This window comes from Berghia stephanieae, chromosome 4 (assembly GCF_034508935.2).
Source record: "Berghia stephanieae isolate SIO BIC M18660-M18661 chromosome 4, UCSD_Bste_1.3, whole genome shotgun sequence".
Taxonomy (NCBI): Eukaryota; Metazoa; Mollusca; class Gastropoda; order Nudibranchia; family Aeolidiidae; genus Berghia; species Berghia stephanieae.
The window spans coordinates 51,094,500-51,113,946 of NC_088363.1; the positions used below are offsets into that span (position 1 = coordinate 51,094,500).

General features: G+C 35.7%; 1 protein-coding gene across 2 annotated transcripts in view; it reads right to left on the reverse strand.

The window, feature by feature from the left end:
• Window positions 1-19,447, reverse strand: part of LOC144970773 (uncharacterized) — a 35,724-nt gene that overhangs the window by 760 nt on the left and 15,517 nt on the right. The window contains exons 1-3 of one of the 2 annotated variants that reach the window (XM_078910780.1): window positions 14,376-14,505; window positions 9,230-9,551; window positions 279-2,079 (exon numbers count right to left, since the gene is read on the reverse strand). In XM_078910780.1, coding sequence (XP_078766906.1) covers window positions 279-2,070 — 1,792 coding nt within the window. In that variant the 5' untranslated portion in view covers window positions 2,071-2,079; window positions 9,230-9,551; window positions 14,376-14,505. Of the gene's footprint in view, window positions 1-278; window positions 2,080-9,229; window positions 9,552-14,375; window positions 14,506-19,447 lie in introns of those variants that run through there. The other variant, XM_078910779.1, reaches the window with a different exon arrangement.

Below are 19,447 nucleotides of genomic sequence, written 5' to 3' on the forward strand. Positions count from 1 at the left end.
GCATTTCAGTACACCAAACTCTCTTTATCAACAAATTTAATTTTTATGTTTTATTGTTCACATCTCGAAAATAGCCAGCAAGACATTTGAAACGTTTTGTCCGACCATCACACAATTTTGAGGTAAAATACCTAGATATATTTATTCTAAAAATAAACAATGATCTCCCTAATATCTAATTGATGCAATGTTGGGCTCTCTAAATGGCCCAATTCAACTGTGGTTTAAACACATTTTTTTAAAAATGGAATGGATTATGACACGTTGTTTGTACTTACCGAGATTGATATCTGGCCATTCTCCTTGGCCCCAAAGGCTTTTCTTGTTATTGCGGTTATTTTTGTCAGAAAGGCTGTTTGTCTTCTTTTGGCTTCTGTTATCACGACCGATGACAGGGGTTGATCCCCTTGACGATGACAACACGTGTATAACTGGAATTATTTCCCCTGCATCCTCATGGGAATGAGCGTCTGTATGTTTCTCAAAGTCTGATCGGGGTGGGGCACTACTCGCCCGAATAAATTGATTTTGATGACGATGCTGATGTTGACATTGTTGTTGTTGATCTTTTGTTGACAAGTTTTTCATTCTCTTTTCTTCTTTCATTCTCTCCAGACTTTCTCTGGCTTCACGCAGAAGTTTCTGTGTCTCAGAGTCTTTGTCCTTGGCAGGGAAGATCTCTGCAAACCTTCTCCGCTCAGCTTCTTGCATGGCACTGATTCTTATTTCCTCCATTCTGCGTTCCATCATTTCAAGACGATTGTTTTGCTCGTTTTGAAGCCTGGTCATAACTGGATGATTGTCAAGGTAACGGTAGTTGCTAAGTTTAGAAAATTTAGACCGGAGGGATCGACGAGAAGGAGAAGTTGCAGTTGTAAAGCTGGAAGTTGTAGAATTGGTGGTATCTTTAGCAGTTGTAGAATTAGCACTAAAATGAGTTGAACTGCTGGACCTTTCATCTTTGCTGGTGGCGAAATTACTGTGACTAACTTCCATGACAGTTTGATTGGTGGTAGAAGTGAAGGATTCATTAACAATGTTGTCTTTATCTTGTTTGGTACTTTCATTGTGAAAGGGATAAGGTTTAGAGCCGAATGAGTTTTGAGAAAAGCTTAAATTAGTTTGGTGTTTTGTGTCCTCTTCTCGTTGCAAGTGCATGCGAAGCTTTCTCAATTCCTGCGCCATCTGTTTCCGGCGAATCCATTGCGACATGACCATTTCCTCATCCTCCAATAGCGACAAGTTTGATTTTGTCTCTTTGTTACGATGAGAGTTATCAACAAATGTCGATGAATGTGTTGTTGATGAAGAATTACTTGTGTTGATATTTGTAAACCTCTGTCTGATAGACATTTCTGTTGATGTCGATCGTTGTCTGTCTGTTGATGGTGTGCGAATATTTATATCATCAACATTTCCAGTTTTTCTCCTCCTAGATGTGCTCAAATTTTCCGATTCATTAACGCTGCTGTTGTAAATACTAGGATTAACATTTTCCTTCGTTTGACTGCACTGTCCCATTCTACTGCTACCGGTAACTCGAATATGATCTGAAAACTCTGCACTTTTTGATTGCACGATACCTCCCATTTTATTACTGCTATTAAAATCCCCCGTGTTGTATCCACCAGGAATGTTCCTGTTTAAAGACATAGTACTCATCTCATCGTAATCCTGGTTAGAAATTTCACAGAGACGTTGATGGTGATAAGGCTGTGAAGAGCATAATGATGAAGACAACAATTTTGAAGTTGTTTTAATCTGAAGACAATCAGGACAAGACTGAAATGTGTCTTTAGTCAAAACATTTCCTTCCCCTCCTCCAAATCTTTGCTTGTCGTGGTGAAGACAGAGACTGTGTGTCAGGGCGTGATCGGATGACCAAGACACCGTGAGTCGGCAATGGGGGCACAAGGGGCATGTTGCAGATGGGCTCGCAGTGATCCCTGTGGAGTGGAGCACATCCATGCTGAGGCTGCGTGGAGGAACAATCGTGTTATCAGAAGAGATGGATCCCCTCTTCTTCTTTTGCATGTCTTTCCATCGCTTCTTGCTTTGAGTGGCACCCATGGTTGGATACTGAAATGCAAATAGCAAATTATGAAGGAAAAAAACACGGAATTGCAACATGAAACAACCAATGCTGTACTTGTAAAAAATGGACTATTAATTCAGTGAAAAATATAAACGTATACAACACTCTTCACCCAGCAGTAAATAGGCTTTCTTTATTCTTCTCAAAGGTATTTTTTCCCTTATCTTTAGGGTCTTCTCCACGGGAAGGCATGAATAATCCAAGTATTAGCAACAGTGAAGCAAGCGCAAAGTGAGTTAGGGCGATGTGACTTGCTCAAGATCACACAGTTTGGTGGGCGTAAATCGAACTCAGTATCCTCTGGGTAAGAACAAAAGACCATACAAACATGACAAAATAGGGAGCAGGCACCGATGTAAGAAAAAGTCTGAAACGGTTGTATAATACAATGCCAGACAAAGCAGAGAGGAAAATGTAAGGGAGAAAAAAACATCCCCAAAAATTGCACTACTAGCAAAGCAAATCCCAGAGGCCTGTATAATTAAATTTTACTTGCTATTTTCAAGAGGAAAAAAAAGGAGAAAGAAGGAAAGAAGGGGGGGGGGGGGGACTTAACTAATATTAAAGTAAAATCCAAGACGACCATTAAAAATAAAAACAACAAAAAAACAAGATTATAAATGAAGATACACGGAATTTTATCAGTATGATTGGCACGTCAGATGACGATGTTGGAACGTTAAAACATCACATTTACCACCTCCCCCCCCCCCCCCCCCCCAATAATATTAATTAAGCGTGACATAACATGGCAAACGAATGACTTAATGACGAAAGAAAAAAAAATGTTGAAGGCTGAAGGAAAATTAGAGGAGAACGCTGGAAACTCTCCATAATGGAAACTTTTTTTCTTTTCTTTCCTTTCTTTTTCTTCTTTTTCTTCTCCTAACTCTGCACTGTCCTCGTGACCTGATAACCCTTCGTTGATCGCAATCATCCGTTACAACGTTGCTAAGGCGTGAGTCACAACGAGGACCGTTATAATACGTAACTGCACGCTATGTTTGAGACGGAAGAGGTTAAGGGGGGGGGGGGGGGGTCTATTCAACAAATTGATAACCCAAAGAGGTGATGATGATGATGATGATGATGATGATGATGATGATGATGATGATGATGATGATTATGATGATGACTGTTTTGGGTATTTTTTTGTTTTGTTTGTTTTGGGGTTTTTTTTTTGTTTTGTTTGGGTTTTTTTTGTGTGTGTTTAAGGTTTTACGGCGCTTGCGACAAATTAAGGTCATATCAGCGCCAGTAAAAGGACGAGAATGGGATACTGAAAAGTTCTAGAATTACAATTCAAGAACCCAAGAAAAGATAAGACAAAGGGGAATTTGGTGAAACAGGAAACAGATGTAGATTCCAAGAGTAGAGTACTTAGTTTGAGATCACATAAAAGTCTCATCCAGACACAAGCACACTAAGAGGGATACACTTAAAAGTTTACAAATCATATATAATATGTAAACAAAACAATACAGTGCATAACTGGGAGATGATTTACAAGACAAAAATTATCATCTCCCACAAATCTAACTACACAGTAAACTGTTTCCCTCCCAGCTAGGATATCCGGCCAGGGCCTGGACAAAGACAGAAGGCATGTTGGAAAACAGAAAAAAAGGGGGATTAAAGACACAGTAAGTGCCTCCACTACGGGAGATAAGGAACCCGACCCAAGATGATGACGACGACGACGACGACGACGACGACGACGATGATGATGATGATGATGATGATGATGATGATGATGATGATGATGATGATGATGATGATGATGATGATATTATATTATTATTTATTATTAATAATAATAATAATAATAATAATAATAATAATAATAATAATAATAATAATAATTAATAGTAATAATAATAATAATACACATTTATTAGCGCTCATTCTCGTGTAACACAGCTCGGGCACTTACAATATAAATATCAATTTTAAGTGAAAAAAAAAAAAAAAAAAATAAAATAACAACAAAAAATTCATAGCCAAATCAAGGATTCATATAGAGTCAAGAAAAACAAATACAGTAAAATGTGTCTTGAGATTCTTTAAAAGTAGGTAAGACTTGCACTCCCTCAGACTACAGTAGTAGTAGTAGTAGTAGTAGTAGTAGTAGTAGTAGTAGTAGTAGTAGTAGTAGTAGTAGTAGTAGTAGTAGTAGTAGTATAGTAGAGTAGTAGTAATAGTAAGTAGTAGTAGTAGTAGTAGTAGTAGTAGTAGTAGTAGTAGTAGTAGTAGTTATATTAGTAGTAGCAGACAGCATGCATAGCAGCAGCGTAGTATGTAGTAGTAGTATAGTATTTAGAGTATAGATAGTAGTAGACAGTAGTAGCAGCAGCACAGAGATAGTATAGTATAATAGATGTAGTATAGTAGTATAGTAGTAGTATATAGTAGTAGATAGTAGACGATATTATGGTCATGACGTATGACTCGCCTTTGGATCGGAAGATCTTGAGTTGATGACGACGACGACGAGAATGATTAAATGAATGAATAATGAATTTTAATAAATAAATGAATAAAACTGCTTCCAAAAACAACTTGGACAAGAAAGTTATGGCCTCATCATGGCCAATCCATTCAGATAGAAAAGTGATACCTCAACATTAAACAGATAAAGTTGATTAAAAATCAGATATTAACAGGTGAAGACAACACGAAACAAATTCTGAGGCAAAATAAATTAAATTTGGTGTTAAACAAGACGCCTTCGAAAGAAATACTTGCCTGCACATTATGCAGACACTTGCAGTTGATAATTCCTCGCTAACAGTCAAGGCTATTACAATGTTCCATCAATTTAGATTGAAAAGACATTTCGACAAGACAGAGGTGATTCATGGAGGTCATTTGTGTCAGCCGCTTGATTTAATTTGTTTGTTTGTTTGTTTCTTTATTGTTGTTGTTGTTTTCATGTAACCTATGTATCTATATCCTTTTAATGTATCTATTGGTTTAAACGAAGGAGATTTTTTATTTGTTTGCTTATTAATTTACTGTTATATTTATCTACATACCATGTTTACAAATAAATAAATAAATAAATAAATAAATAATATATAATTTAAAATAAATAATAGATAAATAACATTTCCTTTATTCAACAGAGAAATTTTCCTTTAGTGTCTATCTCGAGAAAAAACGGGATAATATCCCAGGCGTTTACCGCAGCGCAATGTCGCAAAATAATTGGGGATAAGTTAAGGGAAAAAAAATAAGGAGATGGGAAGCGGGGATCGAACCCGGGTCTCCTATGTGGAAGTGCAATGCCTTATACACCCAGCTATCTCGCCCCCGTATTGACTCGTTCCTGTAATTCTTTAACCCATGTCATATTCATTTATTTCTTTATTTTTTATTTATTCATGCACTCATTCATTCATTCATTTATTTGTTTATTTATTGATCTATTTATCCGTTTATTTATTAATTTATTTAATCATTAATTAATAATTTATGTATTAATCTATTTATTCATTTTAAATCTATTTATTCATTCACTCATTTATTTATTTATTATTTATTTATCATATAAATTCATCACTTATTTATGTATTTATTCATTGATCGTATCTTACTCTATTTTATATTCATTTTATTCCATTTTATCTATTCATCTAAACATACGTTAAGTTTACTCAATTAATTGACATCATTTGATAATCAAGATACTTCGCTCTGTGACAAAATGCTCTACCTACATCTCAACGCTCAAGTATTTCTACCATCTGACCTTATTATGTTGGAACAAATATGTTACATCTGGAAGCTTTGTTCGGAAAATCGCATCACACATGCCAACTAGAGAGGTTGTTTGTTTGTTGTTGTTGTTGTTGTTTTTGTTTTTTTTGTTTTTTTTTTTATTTTCTAGTCTAAATATATGCAGATTGTAAATAAAAATAGATGATTCACGCTCTTTTACGTTCTGTAATCCTAAGAATCTGCCTATACATCCTATTAAAAAAATAGTTATGCCACAACATGAAACCTATTCATTATTCGTCCTCTGATGGACTGGTTACATACACACTTCCAAGGATTTTGGAACCGGAAGGTATGACGTCACGACTACTCTATCCAATATAATTATGGACAAATTTGATCGTCGACGCCGGCGAACAGAAGGCAGTCTGGCAATCTAATAACTACTTGACCAATAAAGCGACCCCGTAAGTTTGAAGGCTGACCACTTGACCAAAAGATAGAAGAGAGCGATAAGAATTTGGTCAAAACACGAGCAAACAGGTAAACTAGATACACTGAATGTTGCTTTCTTTTATTTGTTTATTTATTTATTATTTATCTTTATTTATTCACTTATTTAATTATTTATTTATTTTTTATTTATTTACTTATTTATTTATTCACTTATTTATTTATTTATTTATTTATTTATTTATTTATTTATTTATTTATTTATCTATTTATTTATTCAATTATTTACTTATATTTTGCTGACGAAGAGGGCCACAAAACGACCGTTTCTTTCTTTCCGTTTCCATTTTTTATGTTCGCTTATAGCCTTTTAAATGTATCTTTTGCTTGTGCTTCAAGCAAAATATCCAGCGAGTGTTCACGTGTACGACCTGCGAAACAGAGGAGACTAAACTCAATGACTGGCGGACATACGAATATAGATATCACCAGTAAGGACGGTAGCAGAGGATAAATTGTTCCATATCAAAAGTAACAAGCAGGACAAAGGTCAGACAACATTGTAGCATTGGAGAGCCCATTACTATATTCCATAGAACGATGTCCATTCCGATATGCTTTTTCTCCCCTCTAAATCAAAATTAGAAGAAGCAGCTATTGATTTGATCTCGAAATCAAGTTAAAAGATAAATCTGTAACTTGACCCTCTTCCCCCCCCCCCCCCCCCCAAATAAAAATGAAAAAAATATCTGTTAGCAGTCAATATTATGACCATGCATAATTCTATGAAAATAACGATATGTTTCTCGCATATCATGTAAATCTAATTGTTAATACTGTTATGACCTAATAATGTGACAAGCTCTATTAGGCTTCATTCTCTCTCCTTTCCAACCATTTTCAATTTTTGTACTGAAATGTCATACCGAATCACAAATTAAATCTTTAAAATCTATTTTTAAAGCTATAAGAACAAGCTTTACTGTACGTAACTTTGTTGAGCATGAACAAGCTTTACAAAACAGTATTTAGTATTTGTAAATATAAACAAAGATTTTTCTTCAAATATTGTGATTTATAAAACAAATCTGAATAAGACAACTGTTGTTTGTAACGCGTTACATATGTGATGGTTTTCCTACAGTTGGTACGGAGGGGGGGGGGGTAAAAAAAAAGAAAAGAAGTTTAAAAAGTGGAACGTTTGCTTTATGACAATTTCGTTTAATCGGGACAGTATTATATTGTGTCTCTCCCAAGTTGCCGGTATGACTTTTTCAGAGACATTGCCCCTATCGTCTGCTAAGAGCTGCTGACTCATAGGACACCAGCTCATACTCGCGTTGTATGTAACCCGTAAGAATTACTACTGTACCAAAAATAACTAAATGTCTTTTCGGGAAAAGAAGACATTACCAGCTAGTTACGCGTGTAAGATAATAGACATTCTTCTCTGTCGAGAAATGGAAAATTTTCTTCTAAAGGTCATCGTTGTACATATACAATGGGATAATATGCGTCTTAGAATTGATTGCATAAAACTACACGTTATAAGCTTTGTTTGCTTTGCGAGGAATTCAGATTTCGTAAATAATTAGTCAGAGTTGCTTTTGATTCTATTAAAATATTACGAAAGGCAGCTTTCAAATATCATGTCATTCCGTGTTCAATGTTTATTGTAAAAATACAGAAACAACTTACAGGGGAACACGTCCTTTTAAGATGAATAAGCATTTAGTTAAGATGTCCAAACTACCGAGTAGCCCCTGTGGTGTAATGGAAGCACGTCTGACCCGTAACATTTAGGCGGCCAATGGTTCGATTCCGATGAAAAAGATTTTTTGAATTTTTTTTTCAGACATAAATAGGCCCATGGAGTCGGAGTTCATCCCGGTTTCTTTAGTGTGAAACGGACAATAGCAATTTCTTCCTTTGGTAGGACGCCAGTCTATCGCAAAGTACTTTCCTCCAGATCTAACAGACACAACTACCCATTCGCTGCTGGGTAAACAAGGAAGGGGGGGGGGGGTCAGAAAAAAAATCTCGACTGCACCTGGGATCGATCTTGGTCCCTTTGCGAGTGAAGGGATTACTCTGCCAACTGAGTTATTGGGACCCCCGTCCCCATTAAAGGTAAGCTGATATTTTTCGTTCCGCTTTATCTGACACTGATTCATACACACCTTTTAGAATTTGTAACTATTTGTTATAATAAGTTAGACAATCTACTAATCTAGCGTCGAGGCCTTCGATATGAATTAAATATGAAAAACACAAAGAAGTGAAAAGAACCAAGGAGAAAAAAAAAAAAAACAGCCAAGAAAACGAGAGAAAAAGACTTAAGAAATATGAAGAGTTGACAACCAGAAATTTTAGTAGCTCTATTATTTGGTAAAGCACTCGAGTCGAGTGCAACCAGGTCGGGTTTGAATACACGTGGAGTCATAAAAAAAAAAATTAAAAAGAAAGAAAAAATAAAAGAATAAAAAAATATTTCGCCCACCAACCAATGATTGGGTAGCTGCTTAAGTCTCTTTCTCAGAGATTGTGTGTGCGCGCGCGTGTCTGTGTTTGTGTGTGTGAGTGTTAAAGAGAGAGAGAGAGAGAGAGAGAGAGAGAGAGAGAGAGAGGGGGGGGGGAGGGAGGGAGAGAGAGAGAGAGAGAATAAAAATGAGAGAGAGAGAGAGAATGAGAGAGACAATGCGTGAGTGTATGTGTGTGAGAGAGAGAGAGAGTGAGAGAGAAAGCGAGAGAGAGAGTGAGAGAGAAAGCGAGAGAGAGAGAGAGAGTATATGTATGTGTGTGTTAATGTGTGTGTGTGAAAGAGAGAAGGTGAAAGAGAAAACGTTTTTGTGAGTGTGCCTGTGTTGGTGTGGTCGGGCGAATAATCCCTGCTCTGCCTCCTTCTAATTTGTTGATGGTACGGGAAGAATGGAAAAAAAAAAATAGTTATAAGATTCTCACCTTTAAAAGAGAGATGATCTTCTCAATAAATGGAGTAGGGAAATGTCTAACGTTGATTCAATAAACATCATTTCTGCTACTTATTGGCATGCGTGTTACGACACGTGGTCATAAAGAGTTGTGAAGGTAGGACGCGTTAAGCCGATTGCTGATTGGTTCGTGAGATGACTGACGTCATACAGTACTTCGTGATAATTTGTTGGCGAAAACATTCAGTCCAAAAAACATCCTGTCACCGTTATGTTTTGGTATCCATGACGTAACCAGGACTACTTGTACTGTTCGTTTTTTGGTTTTGTGTTTACGTAAACTGATGACGAGTCTGAGGAAATATGAAAAAAAAGGAGGGGGGGGGGGGGGGGGGTTAAAAAAATCACAATTCACAATAATTGATTCAACAAGTAAAATAGCTCCATGGGATTGATGAATGTTGAATACATTTATTTATTTGTTAGTGTTTTTGTTTCGTTTTTTTTTTTAATTTTATTTTGTTTTGTTTTGTCTTTTTTTTTTTCTTTTTTTTTTTTTGTTTATTTGTGTGTTTGTGTGTGGGTGTGTGTGTGTGTGTGTGTGCGCGCGCGCGCTTTGCTTGTTTGGATGCTTCGTTTAATTGTTGGTTATGTTTTGTTAGTTTTTGTGCATCTGTTTGAGTGTGCTTGTTTATTTGTTGTTTGTATTTTTTTTTATTGGAGAAAGTTAACAAACCTTTAAAATAAATAAAAGGGAATTCGTCATTTTCAAGGTTGTTCACGGCCTTTTCATATTAGTTTTGAAAAAAAAAAATCAGTGGGGTATTTCCAACCTCCACACCCATAAAATTCAAAGTAATAACTCTTTAAAACGCGTCATGCGTGAGAGAGTCTGAGTAATACGTTTACAATAATCTCATTCATAAAAGTCTCAGACGACACTTCCGCTGCTTTCTGATAAGACGAGACATCGACGAGATTACATCATATCCTGTGTACATGATTAAACACGACGTGTTGCTGAACAGCGACAGCACATCAATATTATACAAAAATAAATTATTGGTCTATACCCATTGTATTGTATTTATAAATGTTAAAGTGGTCCACCAGAGGTTCATAAAGCCAGAGTTTATCCAGGTTTCGATAAACGGACAAAAGCAATTGCTTGCTACACTCCCGAAAGGACACTGGTCTATCGCAAAGTACTTTCTGCTAGATTAACAGACCCAACTCCCAATCACTCCTGGGCGGATTATGGGGTTGAGGGAAAAATCTCGGCTGCACCTGGGATTGAGCCGTGGCCTTCGTAAAACTTGTGGCCTGATAATACCCAACAAATGACGTCAAAAGACTTGTCTTTGGCGACAAAAGAAAACAAATCGTGAGTTGTATTCAACACTTCGTCCAACAGGATCACTTGTTTCCTTGACTACTAAAGACAACTCACTAGGCGGTCAAACCAAAAAAATGATAAAATATGGGTCTCAGCGGATTTTTGGGTCAGGATATAATAATATATTAACGATCGCTCCGATAGAATTCTGTCCTTAGTTTTAAAATCTTCAAGATCTTTGAGGATATGCTGTAATTTGGTCTAAAAACCATGGGGATGATCTATTGATGCTGTGCATTTATATATTTTACTCACAACAGTTCGCCAGTCGGATATAACTTACCAACAGACAAAACTATATGTAACCTTAAACATTTATAGTCCGATTGATACAATTTAGTGAGTACTAATAAAAATGACTAGCTAAAAATAATAACAAAGAGTTGAGTGACGACGTCAATTTCGTTCTATCTAGATAGAATCAACAATAGCTTTCCATGTGCTCGATGTAATTGGTCAAATTGCAAAAATTTAATTTGTTCAAAGTGACCCACATAGTGAAAAGTGTTCGAAATATCCAAAATAACAATAGGTCATTTTGTTCAGCTTGCCTCATGATATGTTTACAACTTTCATAAACAAAGCAGCGTATTTACATTTATCAAGAAATATCCAATCCTTGGACAGCAACAAATCATGTGATCGATGACTCGATTGGACGAAAGCATGAATTTAGATCGCTCAATCGGTTATGATCTTGAACAATTTCAATCAAGTCACTTACTTCTAAAAAAAAAAAAAATACGAACTACTCATAATCGCGACAGGTCTGTGTTATAACGGGGGGAAAAAAGGTAAAATTGATTTTGTTTGGATGTTTGTTTGTTTTTGTTTTAGCTTTTGTTTTGTTTTTGCTTTGGTTTGTTTTAGTTGGCAATATATCCAACACCATTTTAAAAAAAGCTTTATTCCATAAGTTTTGGCATCAACGAGGCACTGCCATAATAACACGGATAGCCTTTAGGCGAGAACAACCACTGTCAAATCTGACATTTAGATAACTTATTCTCTTCTGGGAAATAAACACAAAACAAATAAAATTAATAAAAATATAAAACAAAAACAATATTCAATAAATAAACATTACAACAATAGTGGGTGGGAGCTGTTGATGACTAAACAACGTCTTCAACCGAAACTCCCCCCCCCCCCCCCCCCCCCCTTTAAAACATTTCGGATCGTGTCTGTTCCCAATTAAATCTGTCACCAGGCAAAAGTTCTCATTAACTTGGAGTTTTGAACCCAGAGTATACTTGAATTGTTTGCCTTGAGATGGGGTTAAGCAGTCTCCGTGAACCTGCCATAAGGAACGATTAAAAAAAAAAAAAAGAAAAGAAAAGAAAGAAATAAAGAAAAGAAAGGGGTTATTGATTTATTTCACTCTCTATTTGTTTTGATTAATTTATAATCTGCTATTTATTTATTTCTGTTCTTTGTTATTGGTGTTGTTTTATGGGTTATTTTTTTGTTTTGTTTTGTTTTGTTGTGTTGTTTTTTTTTCTGCTTTCTTTTTGTTTGATTGTTTTTGGGTTGTTTTTGTTTTTGCTCGTTTGTATTTTTGTTTTGTTTTGTTTTGTTTTGATTTTGTTTTGTTGTTTGTTTTTTTTGGGGTTTTTTTTTTTTTTTTTTTTGTTTTTTGGGGTTTTTTTTGTCTATCGTCACATACGACCGGTTTTATTCAACACAGCCATCGACATTTTTAGAATTTAGTTATTTTATATATTAAGTACCAATCAACCAATATAATATGAGCCTATATAAAGATTAAAATAAGGAAAGCTGATTGATATAATTTATAATGTCATTGTTTTCATTGATGAACTAATTCTAATAATGTTTGTCCTATCGTCACCTATGATGACTGGAAAGTGAAATTCGTCAAAGCTGCATATAAACTGATATAATACACACATAAAAACCAACAGGAAATGAAGTGAGTCAACAAGTGTCAAAGGGAAGTAGAGAATAAAACCTATGCGGCGATGAGGATTCGAACCCACGACCCAATTGTTACGGTAACTCCGTCTGGCCAACGGAGAGGGAAGCGCTACGATCGACGCCATCCACCACGACGATTTGGTATTATATAAATATAACGGAATGAACTTAATTAATACAATTGAGTTTTTAGTCAATACAATCAGAACTAGGAAGTTTGTGTATTTTCAAGTTTAAGAAAGGAGACGCCCCCCCCCCCCCCCCACCCTTCTTTCTCCTAAACCGAGGCTTTAAGTAGTCCTTCAGAGCCGTTGGGCCCATGGAGCCGGAATTTATCCCGGTTTCTATAGCGTGAAACGGACAATAGCAATTGCTCGGTATCCCTGGACAGGACGCTTGTCTATCACAAAGTACTTTCCGCCAAATCTAACAGACTCAACTACCTATTCACAGTTGGGTGGACAGGGGGTCATAACAAAAAATCTCGACTGCACCCGGGATCGATCTTGACCCCTACCCCCACCCTTCTCCTACATGAGAAGCGAGTGCTCTACCAACTGAGCTATATGGACCCCCAGCTGAGGTATTCACTTTGTCTTACTTAAATTTTAAACATTTTATTTTATTTTTAAAAATTAAATTTTAAGCATTGGATCCAAACAAACATAACACCGTTGTGAGATTATTGGTCATTTATGATTAGAAACTCGTAGCCAAAGGGTTAATACATGAAATCAGAGGGGTTTGTACATGATAACGTCTTATTATGAAATTAGGATGAAGCTGGGTGTGAGTAATTTAGCAAAGGGTGGAGGTAGAATAAGGAAGGAGGCAAGGAAGCGGTATGAAGTAAACAATTAATGGTTTGGAATGTTCTCTCTAAAAATAGAACACAGGTGTGGGAGTGTGGGCAGGAGATGATGTATGAAATGAATGGATGGATGGATGGATGGATGGATGGATGGATGGATGGATGGATGGATGGAGGGATAGATGGACGGATGGATAGATAGATAGATAGATAGATAGATAGATAGATAGATAGATAGATAGATAGATAGATAGATAGATAGATAGATAGATAGATAGAAGGTAGGTAGGTAGATAGATAGATAGATAGATAGATAGATAGATAGATAGATAGATAGATAGATAGATAGATAGATAGATAGATAGATAGATGGATGGATAGATAGATCGATGGATGGATGGATGGATGGATGGATGGATGGATGGATAGGTGAGTAGGTGGGTAGAAGGGTAGATGGATGGATGGGTAGATAGATGGATGAATGGTTAGATAGATAAATGGATGGAAAGATAGATAGATAGATAGATAGATAGATAGATAGATAGATAGATAGATAGATAGATAGATAGATAGATAGATAGATAGATAGATAGATAGATAGATAGAGAGATAGAAAAAGAGAAAGGGAAAGAGAGGGGGAAGGAGAGGTGGAAGAGAGGGAGAGAGAGAGAGAGAGAGAGAGAGAGAGAGAGAGAGAGAGAGAGAGAGAGACACGGACAGAGGGAGAGATTGGTGTTGGTAGAAAGATTGGGAAAGTTCAAGTGACGATAAGAATCGATAATCGATAAATCGATATGATAATTTTCTTTTTTTTTTAAAATAAATAAATTAATTAATTAATTTTTTAAAAATTATATATATATATATATATATATATATATATATATATATATATATATATATATATATATATATAACCGAAATATAAATGTACACATTGCATTTCGAACGAATAAATAAATATTAATAAGGGTAATAATATGCAAGCTAAAATACAAAACAATTGCATTTTTAAGGCGTATTTTGTCCTACCTCGTCAATCAGAAAGATACTTTTATGTCCTCAGAAAAAAAGGAAAAATCATGAAATGATCCCTCAATATCGCTTTTTTACTTTTTAAGTTGTATACACCAATCTTATAATCATCAAATGCCTATTTGCCACTATCATAATATCATATTAGATAGACTTAATAATACATACTAATAATATACTACCAAAGCTTCGTGAGTGAAAACTCATAAAAAATGTCATTGTACACTGATGATCGTGACGTTTTCACCTACAAGTTTTGCTATTTTTTATTATAATTAATTATATGATCGTTATGTACATTATAATATTGTGAGTGTGTCAACTGGATTGCCCTGACCTTCAACAACGTAATAATCAAATTAACCGCCATTGTGACTGCCCGTGTGAAGTACGTACAATACTTGGATGGATGGATGGACGGACGGATGGATAAGTGGATGGATGGATGGATAAATGGATGGATGGATGGATGGATGGATGAACGGAGGGACGTATGAATGTATGGACTGATGGATGGATTGATAGACTGTTGGATGGATGGATGGACGGATGGATGGAATGGATGAATATAATAATATAGATGGATAGGCGATGATGGGGATGGGTTGGTATCTGGGATGGTGGATTGACAGATGAAAGGGTTGAAAGTGAAGGGATGTGTTTGAAAGGAGTAAATGGCTAAATGGATGAGTGAACATTACCATGTATTTAAAAAAAAGAATGGATGGACGAATGAATGAATGGATGTATGGATTGGATAAATGATTTGGTCAATTTATGAACGAATGAATGAACAGAATTTTTTTTTTTTTTTTTTTTTTTAGTGCAAGTGATTAATAAGGAGTGCAAAATTTTACTAAGTGGTAATACGCATATATTGATAGGAGTGACCAGCATGTAGTATACATCTATGAAGTTTCGTGTGAATCGCGGGGTTGCAATAAATATATAGAGTGAGTGCGTTGGCAATCCTGCGTTAAACATGATGGGTTGGGTCTGTCGGTGAGTGGTGAAGAACTGCTGGGTTAAACGTAGCCATCGTTATGCTATAGCCTGACACTGAAATCCAAATGGACTGGCAGTTTGACGTCATTATTTGGTTTTTGCACCGCCTTGTGAGTTGTCGTTAGTTGAGCTGATGGAAACAAGTTATTTCATTGGTTGAACTATTGAATACAACTCACGATTTGTTTTCTTTTGTGGCAAAAGACTGGCATTTTGACGTCATTTTTTGGTCAGTGGCATGTCATAACTTTACGAAGGCCACGATTAAACTAATGTTAAAATGACCTCAAACACTCGCGCCCATCACATCAGTAGGTGTGCTGAACTGAATACCGCAACATTTTTGAGTGACGTCTCAAAATGAAAATAAAAATTCACATTTTATACCAAAAGGCAGTTTCAAAGGCTCCGCATTTCTTTCAGACTAAAATAAATTAATCGAACTATTAGCCCCGATAGTATAATATTATTTTTATAATATAATTTAAGCCTCGAAATCGTTTTAAAGACTCGTCAATCAATTTTCTTATATCTTCTTTCTTATTTAACGTATCAGCTATGACGCTAAAGGTGAGAGGAAACGTGCGTGTATAGCAGTATAATATATCTTAATACCATTATCATAATATTAATAGCAATATATGGGCATATCATTATCAAGGAGCATCCCCTTCCCCTCACACACACACACACACACACACACACGCGCGCGCGCACACAACAAACACACATACATACTCACACACGCCCATGAACATACACACACACACACACACACACACAACTGACACACATGTGACACACATACTATCACTATGAATGGCAATATTGATTGTATCGATCGTGTCACACACACATTTACGTATGTTGGACATGACGTCAAAAGGCAACACGGACGCGCTTTGAAGAGGATGTGAACAATGTAAATGTATTGTCTTCTGTCCAACACTACACGATTTTCATTGGTATTCATAAACCTGTGTAGATATAATTCAATTTTAAACAGTTAACTGCCGTACTCTGGAAAAACACGCATTAAAAATTTGGCCTGAAAACTCGTCCTTCAAATATCGCCCGATATAAATAACCCTCAATTTGGCAAAAACTCTCAAACCTGGTACTTTGGGGAAGTCCAAAGTTTGAGAGTTTTTGCCACAATGAGGGTTATTTAAATCGATCGATAATTGAAGGACGAGGGCCAATTCTTTTAATGCGTGTCTTTCCAGAGTACGCCAGTTAACTGGTTAACGATATCTAACCAGCAGTCTTATATCAACAGATTTCCAATTCATTTCAATTCGATTCATTTCAATCGATAAAGTAAATAAAATGAAATATACTATTTCAAATATAATAATAATAATAATAATAATAATAATAATAATAATAATAATAATAATAATAATAATAATAATAATAATAATATAATAATAATATAATAATAATAATAATAATAATAATAATAATAATAATAATAATAATAATAAAATATCTTTTTTAGCGGAATTTCCTTTTGCACAGTTTGTTAAAAGTAATAAATATCAGGGGTTTTACATTATAATTGTAGTCGCGCCATGTGAAGATGCGTGAGCAGCAGCTAATATAGAAGTGTATAAGGGTTAAATTCACGTTGACACAATGGGCGTGTCTTTATTTATGAATATGTTATTATGTATATCTATGAATATGGTATTATGTATATCTATGAATATGTTATTAAGTAAAAGGTTTCTGACCAAAATGACAACGATAACAAACTAAAAACAGACAAACAAACAAGAAAAGTAAGAAAAGAAAAAGAAAAAAAAAGAAAGTTTGATGATTGAGTCAGAGCACGTAAAAACAGTAAAATGTGACAGAGCACTCGACTCAAAGTCAAGAGAGAAAGCATCCGTGATATCAGGCCACATTTGCCATCGTCACGTCTTTCGAGTTTGTCAGTGGCTTAATACATAATTATTTTTATACTAGACTGGTGAACATCGGGTAAAGCACAATAGTCAATTGGTGGAGCGCGGGAATTGCATAAGAGAGTTTCCTGCCCCCATTTAGCAATCAATGTGTCGCTGGGTCTCTTTTAAACATGTCATAAAATACTTTGCGTGAGATTATAGTCCTATGTAAAGAGTAGCGAGTATTTGAAACTGTTTCGCGTTGAAGTCAACAGGGAGAAACGTCATCAACTCAAACATAAAGCAGACAAAAGGTTGGCTTTATCTTTTATTAAATAGGGTAAATTTCTCGTGCGACAGTTCAGTGCAACACATGCGATCCGATAAGAACAGATGGCAGTGACGGTCGATATGACGTCGTTTTAAAACAATAAAACACGGCGTTGTTATCACCGTCAGTCACCGTTATCATCATCAACACCAACGAATCCACGAGGTGAGTGCGACACGCTGACAACATGCATGACGACAGTGAGCAAGAGCAGACTGATCGATACTATCGATTCTGTCAATACGAATTGTTGTCTGACGTCATGAGTCAAGACACTGGTGTTAAAACATTGGTAGCCTCGGGGGTGCACATAATTGCAGGTCTGATAACCGAACGAAATTATGGGCTTAATTTAAAATTATTGTAATGGGCAAGAGTTTGCTTTGGTTTTAGAGTGTGTATTTCCATTACAAATAATGAGACCGTAACAATTTGAATTATCGGACATGAAAATGTCGGTAGCCTCCCTTAGTCCTTTACAAATATGTAGGATAAAGATAGAATGAAGTTGACGTCACTCGGGTCTTTGTTATTGTTTTTTGCCAGCCATGTTTATGAGTAATTCTCACTAAACTGTATTAACCAGACTATAAACGTTTAAGATTACACATAGTTTTGTGTGATGGTCCATTATACTTTCCGGGTGGCAATGTTGTGAGCTTCTTCGCCAATCTATATTATCCAACACAAGATTCGCAGCTTCTGTGAAGGTAAACGCGATTATTGTGAAAGTGGAAGAAGGAAGGGAGGAAAGGGGGGGGGGGGGGGGGCTCTGACCATTAGCAGGAGGATTGTAGGTTAATTTTTTTTTTTTTATTCCTCATCTTCCAAATTCATCTTTTAGACAAAGATCGATATGAACTGGCACTCCAAAACAGTGCTACACTGGACGGTGTTGACCATCATCGACAAAGACTCGCCATTATTGGATTTATAGGGCAGCACCATATCTCTGAGACATTTTATCACGGGTTTAATAATGATAACCATTGTGCATTATCGATAATCAACTGAAAACTACACACACACACACACAGACACACACACACACACACACACACACACACACATACAGTTTGGTTGTATTGCTTTGTTTTTGTTTTTTGTTTTGTTCTTTGTGTGTTTTTTCGTTTATTTGATTTTGATTCCTTTAGTTTGCTCTCATTCTTTTCCTTTGTTTTTCCCTGTTTCTTTTTTTTTTTGGTTGTTTTTTTTTTTTGGTGTGTGTGTTTTCTATTGTTGTTTTTTTTTCTTTTTTGTGTGTTATTTTTCTGCACATTTTTGCTTTGCGGGTTTATTGGGTCTAATCTTCTTTTCTTTTTTTTTTTTCCTCTCACGATTACAAAGCAAAGAATTAGAAGGCCCCAACGTATCATTGAACAACGATGAGATACAAGATGTATTATAATATGTTATCTGTTAGCTGATTATGGCATGGTTACTCTATCAGGCATGACACCAAAATGTCTTTGAAGTGGAGCCGATAAAATTATATGTGTGACATCGGCATCTGGAAACATGGATAGAAACGATAATATGTGACCCCCGGCCTCAAAACGGTAGTATGCCGGAATGATCCACGAGGCAAAAAAAAAAAAAAAAAAAGAAGAGATTTTAAAGTTAGGATGACCAGGTAAATTTTAAAAATTGATTTTGTTGCCTTCATTCATTCATTCATTCATTCATTCATTCATTCATTCTCCTCAATAAAACTTTAACCCAGGTATCATAACACATTCTATTTTTAACTTCTTAACCACCCCGACCATCGTGCATATATTAGCAGGTCTGATAGCCGAATTCAATTATGGGCTTGTTTTAGTATTGTTGTAATGGATAAC